At 48.8% G+C, this 7,476-nt stretch overlaps 1 protein-coding gene across 1 annotated transcript; it reads left to right on the top strand.

The window, feature by feature from the left end:
* The first annotated feature begins 240 nt into the window (after positions 1 to 240).
* Positions 241 to 1,614, top strand: LOC130708485 (NUT family member 2G-like). The gene is made up of 2 exons (XM_057549131.1): positions 241 to 298; positions 820 to 1,614. The coding sequence occupies exon 2, from the start codon at positions 895 to 897 to the stop codon at positions 1,612 to 1,614; it is 720 nt and encodes a 239-aa protein (XP_057405114.1). The 5' UTR covers positions 241 to 298; positions 820 to 894.
* Positions 1,615 to 7,476: the final 5,862 nt, after the last annotated feature.

Raw genomic sequence — 7,476 nt, forward strand, 5'->3', positions numbered from 1 at the left:
TTTTGTGTGTGACTGTGTATGTGCATGTTTGTGTGTGTGTGTGTGTGTGTGTGTGCTGACCATCCCCGCCTTGTGGAGGAGAGTGGGGGTGGGTCTCTGCTTTTCACTTTCCCTCCTGGTCTTCTTGTGTCACAGGCCACTCCTGGCCAAGGATGCTCACAGCCTCTTCTTTCTGTCCGAGGTGGAGGCAGTCATTCATCCTCGATTCCCGGCAGAATTGTTTTCCCCAGACCCACAGCTGGATGTCTTGGCCCTTGCTGAGGAGCTGAAGCAGGAGGAAGGACTCACCCCTGAAGAAGTGAGCCAGGGGAGGGAGAGGGACACTTAGGGAGCCAGGGGACTCCAGGGGAGGGGGGACCCCAGGTGATCCAGGGGACAGGGGAAACCAGGTGGCCCAGGGGAGCCAGAGGAGGGAGGGATCGCAGGTAGAACAGGGGCGACAAGGGACACCCAGGAAGACCAGGGCACGGAGGGACCCCAGTGAGCAGGGGAGAGGTAGGGCCCCAGAGCAGGAGGCCCACATGGCTCTGTCCGTCCCTTCCCTGCCTCGGAGGCCTGGCATGGGGAAGGGCCCTCTCTGGGGTGGGTGCAGCGCAGGGTGATAGGAAGGAGAGGATGGGGAGCCGGGAGCGGAGGGAAGGACACACAGCTGGGAATAAGGTGCAGGAGGATGGCAGGAATGCCACCGTGTCTGTATTTGGAGTCTAGTCCTGGGGTCACCCGTCCCCTCCTCCCCCCCAGGGCCATTGTCCCACTGCCCAGTGCTCCTCCTCTCACACGTGCGCGTGGAGCCGTCACTGTCCTCCTCCCTCCTACCAGCTGGTGCAGAAACAACTCCTGGACTTGAAAGAGGAGGAAGGTGGGCCGGCAGCCCCGAGCCACAGTGCACCCGGAATGGGCTCAAGTCCATCTGAGTCCCACGCCGGCCAAGGTGCCCAGAGGCACGACCAAGACCGCCATCGAGGGGTCAGTGATGAAGCCTGCCCACCAGAGATTGATTTTGAGGCTCTTCATAGGCCCATCCGAGCAGACACTGGCCCATTCGGGCCCAAAGTCTTTGTTCCCTCTCGAGGACGTCAGGAGGTCTCTCCATTCCGGGCCGGACGGCCCTCCCCTCCCCAGGGTCAAAGGCGCACTGGCCCTCTACTGGGACCCAGGGATGCGTCTCTTCTCAGAGAGGCGTCTCCTGTTCCGGAGGCCCGAGGGCCCAGGGACGCGTCCAGTGAGCACGAGGAGGCGCTCCACAGCCTGGCCTCCCTCTTGGCCTCTCCGCAGAGCCTGCCGCCTTGCCGGCTGTCCCAGAGTCCTGCCCCTGCCTCAGGCCTGGCCTCCCCTGGAGGTTGGGGGGCCAGGAGTGCTCCCCAGGCCCCCTCCCCTCAGAGAAGAGGCCCCAGCCCAGCTCCACCAGCCGCTCCCAAGTCGAGGAAGCGGGCTCTGTGTGGGCGCCCAGCCGCTGCTGAGAAGCTGCCCATCCCCGGGGCTGGCCACGGGGTCTCTGTGAGGCCAGCCTTTGCTCTGGGGCTGGTTCGCCCCTCACAGCCGAGAAAGAGAAAGCGTGACCCGTTTGTCACAGGGAAGAGGAGGAAGAAGCAGAGGAAGCACTGCAGCCAGTAGGGAACAGCCGGGCCGGCCCTCCAGGGCGAGCCCCCCAGGGCGGCCCCCAGGGGAGCCTAGGGGCTCCTCCTCACCCCAGAGCTGATCCTGGGATTGTGGGGGATTAGGGAGGTGGGGGAGGTGGGTGTGGGCAGGACCTTTGGAGTGATGTATGAAAATTGTGAATAAAGATAGTTTTGGTGGGAAATGCTCTCAGGCCACTGTCATCTTCTTCGTGTGGAGCTGCTCCACAGAGAGCGATCCTGAGAGGAAGGAAGGGTGAGGGAGGTCACAGGAGCTATGGATCTACAGGTGGCCAAACCTTTCCTCCACATAGACAAGGACTCCTCAGGCTGCCCCTGGGAACGCACAGCTCTCACTTTCCCCAGGGACCCCCTCATCATCCCCTTCTCTAAAGCCTGCTTGGCTAGGGGCCTTCTGGGGCATCTGTAGCATCTTCTGCATCCCTGAACCGTCTGGGGAGGGAGAGCTGCTTTTGTGCCTCTCAGCCCTCTGGACACTAACCAGTTTCTAGGACGGAGCCTGGAGACGGCCCTTGTCTTTATGGAGCTTCTCTCTGCTTCCCTGAAGTGGCCAGGCGATGGCGCTGGGGTGACCCTCCGCTCATCCAGGGTTTCCTGTGTGGGTGGCCTGACCAGACAGGAAAAGTCTTGGCCATGGGGACAGGACTGTCTGCCTCGTCATAGCGGGAGCGTTCTCTAGTCCCACTGGGATTATTGCAATGTGGAGAGTGGTTGAGGCAGCTACCTCTTAATCCCAGTGAGGATGCAACAAGGGGAATGGGCGCGGGGAAATTCATGGGGCACCTGTTACAGGTGTGTCTAAGGGAAACGACAGTTGGGCCCCTTTGTGGAACTTGTGGGATTTCTGTGCAGCAGCATCTCTTTCAACTGAGGGAGGAGGACCCATCTGGCTGTGGCTGTGGGGACTGGCCTTAGGGGCCTAGGGGTGTGCAAAGACACCCCAGAACTACTGTCCCTTCCCTTTCCACCCATGGCTGGACATGTGTGTGTATTGGTATCAACACTGATTTGTATTCCCATAGAAAACAGTTCATCCTGACAAACGATGACCGTGTTTCACAAGAACAGCTTACTCACAGGGGCAGCAGGGGTGGGGGAGAGGTGTCTGCGGCCCCAGATCTGGGTGGGAGCTGGGATCCATGCTGAGGAGTGTGGAGGCCTCAGTCACCGTCCTGTGGGTGCCGGCAGAGACTTCGAATCATCAGAGCAGGGGAAATGACCCGCTCATAAGGGTGAGACGAGCAACCAATGAGGGTAGGGAGCAGACCCCTGCTATCTCCCCGAACTGCCCCCCCTCCCAGTCTGCTTAGCTTCCGTCACAGCCTGTGCTGGCCCACCTCTGAAGCCCCTTCCTCCTAAAGCACTCAGATGCTCTGATCTTTTGTAGACCTGTCCCGGGCCTCACCCCCCCTTCCCTGCTGGCCAAAGGCTCTTCTCCCGGTTCTGAGTTCTGATTCCTTCCCCAGGACCCAGGCAGGGGTTAGGACAACAGGGACTCCCTGAACATGACCCCTACACCATCAGCATGCAAAACTGGGGCCGCAGGCTTCCGCAGGTGGCATGGCTCTCTGCTGGACCCTGCAAAGAGCTTGGAGAAGAAAGGGGCTCATGTCTCTCCACCTCCACTAATCTGTAGGTCAGCCTCACAGGTCCTCCTCTGTCCAGGTGGGCAGCACATATGTGCTCCCAGCCCTCCTTGACCCTTTGTAAAAGAAAGTTTTTGCAGCTCAGTAGTCTATTAGTCAAGGTGTCTCCGGGCTTGTTCCTTTTGAAGCCCTACAGGAGAATCTGTTTCCTTTCCCTTTCTGTCTTCTAGAGTCTGCCTGCATTCCTTGGAATTAGTCCTTTCTTCCATCTTCAAAGTGCATCACTTTAATCTCTGCTTCCCTCATCACATGGTCTCTCCAACTCTGACTCTTCCTGTGTCCCTCCTATACAAATCTTTGTGTTTATATATAGCCCACCCAGAACATTTATGATAATCTCTTCATCTCAAGATTTTTTACTTGGTCACAGCTGCAAAGTCCTTTTTTCCATACAAGGTGACATTCACATATTGTCATAGGAGGGGTTAAACACGGACCTTTTTGGGGAACCGTAATTTACCCTATTAGAAGAAATCCACAAGAATACTTACCATCAGAATCCACATGAATAACAGACTATGACCAAGTGGAATTTATTCCAGGGATGCAAGCCTGGTTCAATGGTAAAAAACCATCAATGTAATCTACCATATTGAGTCTAAAGGAACACATACTGTCACACCAATTAATACAGAAAAGGCATTTAACGAAATTCAACACCCATTCATATTAAAAATGCTCAGAAAACTAGGAATAGAAGGTCACTACCTCAACCTAATAAAGAACATCTACAAAAAACCTACTTCTAACATCACATGAAATGGTGAAAGAATGAATGTTTTTCCCTGAGTTCAAAAACAAGATTAGAATGTCCACTCTCATCTCTTAGTTTTCAATGTAGTACTTTAGATTCTAGTTAGTGTAGTACAGCAAGAAAAGGAAAAAAGAGGCATACATATTAGAAAAGAAGAAATATAATTGTCATTATTTACAGATGACATAATTGTCTACATAGAAAATTCCAAGGAATGTATAAGAAAACTCATAATAAATTATCATAAATTGCTGTAGCAGGATCTCAGAATATAAGATCTATACGTAAACATTAATACACAACATTGATCATATTTCCATATACTAGTAACAAACTGAACAATTGAAAACCAAAATTTAAAACATAGTAAATAGGTTCCAGTTCAAGGTGGCAACATAGGAAGATCCTGAACCCACCTCCTCCCACAAACGCACCAAATCTACAGCTACATATGGAAAACTTTCCTCTGAAAAAAACTAAAAGATGGTGGAGCAACCCCTTCACATCAGGAAAACCAGAGGGAAACCACATCAAAACAGGTAGGAAAGGCTGAGACACAATTTTTCCATAAATCCCATCCCTGGTGTGGAGACACACAATCAGGAAGGAGCTCAAAACCTGGAGCTTCTCCCTGAGAGGTGAAGGGTTTGGACCCCACTTTGGGCACTCCAACTTTCAAGGCTGGCACCTGAGAGATAGACCCCCAGAACATCTGACTTTGAAGACCAACAAGGCACATCCCATGAGACCCACAGGGCTGTGGTGGACTGAGGAACAGCTCTTAAAGGGCCTGTGCACAGACTCACCTGCCCCAGGGCCAAGTGCAGAAGCAGCCCTTTGAAAAGCACTCTGACTTTTTGTGAAAGAGACTCACTTCCCAATTTTAAAGCATTAATCTGAGGAACAGGGGCCTGCTGCAATACTCCCCAGGGACAGAGGCTGGCGGGTGCTCTCTCTCTGCCTTGATAAAGCTGAAAGGTGCCATCTTTCCCCCCCTTTTTCCTTTCCTGCAGGTGACAACTTTGTGCTCCAGCCAGCTGGCTCCTTCTTCCCTGCTCTTCCTCTGTCTTGCTATATATATATATATATTTTTTTTTTTCTTCTTCTTCTTTTTCTTTTTTTCTTTTCCCTTTTCCCCTTTATTCAGATGGTGTCATCTTTGCACTCTTCCCACCGCCTCACTCCAGCCAGTAAGCATCATCTTCACACTTTCCTTCTGATGTGCTCCAGAGAGCCAGAATCTCCAAGACGGGAGATCCCACTTTTGTGGCCTCCACTCAGGGGATGCTCCTTGATCACCTGGCTCTGGAGGCCAGGAGGGATCTCTTTTCTGCATCCCATGGAACTGTAACAATTGGAGAGACAGTTCTTGGCAGGATACCACCCCCAGGATGTACCACTACACATCAGACTGAGACACAGTCCCAGCCTTTACATGAAAAAGGCCTATTTGCTAGTAGGGACAAGACTTAAGAGCAGGCTTCAGGTTCAGCACACATCTAGAGGCTACGGATGTGCTCTCAAGGAAGGTAGGCTGGGGGTACCATCTTTCCACCCTCACTCTGCCGTACTACAGTTCACTGGTATCTCCCAGAATGGAGCTTGTACACTTATCTGAAGCCCTGTTTTCTTGTGACTGCTCCCCAGGGAATATCTTCAGATTGCTTGCTTCTGGGGCCCAGCAAGGCTTACACTTGCAATCTCACAGGACTGAATATATTTGCATTCTTTAAAAGCTGTTACCAAATTGTCTGGCTTCCTATCAACCTGAATCTAGGTGCTGACTGAGATCCTCCAGTTTGGGATGCTCACTGGTCTTGGCACACCCTCAACTGCTGGGAGGGTGTGCCAAGTCTATTAAAAATAAACTGCTTAGACAATCACAAAGGTTTGAGAGGCAACCAAGAGTAGACGGCGTTAAATGACAAGGTTCATCTGTCATACAGCTCTTCAAGACTGGGAGATGTGACTATTTCACTTAATGCGTAGAAACCAACACAGAGAGTCAAGCAAAATGAAGAAAGAGAGGACTATACTCCAAAAAAAGAACAAGATAAAACCTCAGGAAAAAATCTTAATGAAATGAACATAAGTAATTTACTTGATAAAGAGTTCAAAGTTATGGTCATAAAAGTGCTCACTGAACTCAGAAGGAAAATGGATGAAAACAGTGAGAACTTCAACAAAGAAATAGAAGATATAAGAAAGTTCCCAATAGAAGTCACAGAACTGGAGAACGCAATAATTGAACTTAGAAATACAGTAGATGAAGCACAAGAAAGAATAGGTGAACTCAAAGACAGGTCAGAGGAACTCATCCAATCAGAGAATAAGGAAGAAAAAAGAATGAAAATAATTAATATAGCTTCAGGGATTGATGGCACATCCAATGGAATAACATGCGCCTTATAGGAACTCCAGAAGGAGAAGAGAAAAAGGGGCAGAAAACATTGGTAGAAATAATATCTGAAAACTTTTCCTAACCTGGGGAAAGAAACAGACATCCAGATACAGGAAGCCCAGAGAGCTCCAAAGCAGATCAACCTAAAGAGATCCATACCAAGAAATATTAAAATTAAAATGTCAAAGTTAACGATAACAAGGGAATCTTAAAATCACCAAGAGAAATACAACTTGTTACATACAAAAGAACTTCCATAAGACTATCATCAGATTTTTTAGCAGATATGTTACAACTCAGAAGGGAGTGGCACAATATATTCAAAGTGCTGAAAGAAAAATCTTTCCAACCAAGAATACTTCACCCAGCAAATACTTCACCCAGTTATATTCAGAACTGAAGGAGAGAGAAAAGAGTTTTCCAGATGACTAAACGTTAAAGGAGTTCATCACCACTAACTCAGCCTTACAAGAATTGTTAAAAGAACTTCTTTAAGCTGAAAAGAAAGGGCGCTAATTAGTAACAAGAAAACACATGAAAGTATAAATCTCACCAGTAAAGGTAAGTGTGTATAGTAAAGGTAGTGGATTAATGAATTATAAAGCTGTATGAAGGTTAAAAGACAAAACTCGTAAAAAGCCTTAGAATTAAAATAATTAGTTAAGGGATATACAACATAAAAACATGTAAAATATGTCATCAAAAACATAAAATGTGAGGAGGGAGGAGTAAAATCTTTGACCTATAGAATGCATTCAAACTTAAGTTGTTATCAACTTAATATAGACTGTTAAAAATATAAGTTGTTATATGTGAGCTTCATGGTAACCACCAAGCAAAAACCTAGAGTAGATGCACAAAAGATAACAAGAAAGGAATCTAAACATACAACTAAAGAAAGTCATTAAGCCGCTAAGGAAGAGAGCAAGAGAAGAAAGGAACAGAGAAATCACAAAATAGCCAGGAAACAATTAACAAGATGGCAATAAATACATACTTATCAATAATTATTTTAAATGTAAATGGACTAAAGGCTTC

Source organism: Balaenoptera acutorostrata, chromosome 6 (assembly GCF_949987535.1).
Source record: "Balaenoptera acutorostrata chromosome 6, mBalAcu1.1, whole genome shotgun sequence".
In the NCBI taxonomy this organism is placed as follows: Eukaryota; Metazoa; Chordata; class Mammalia; order Artiodactyla; family Balaenopteridae; genus Balaenoptera; species Balaenoptera acutorostrata.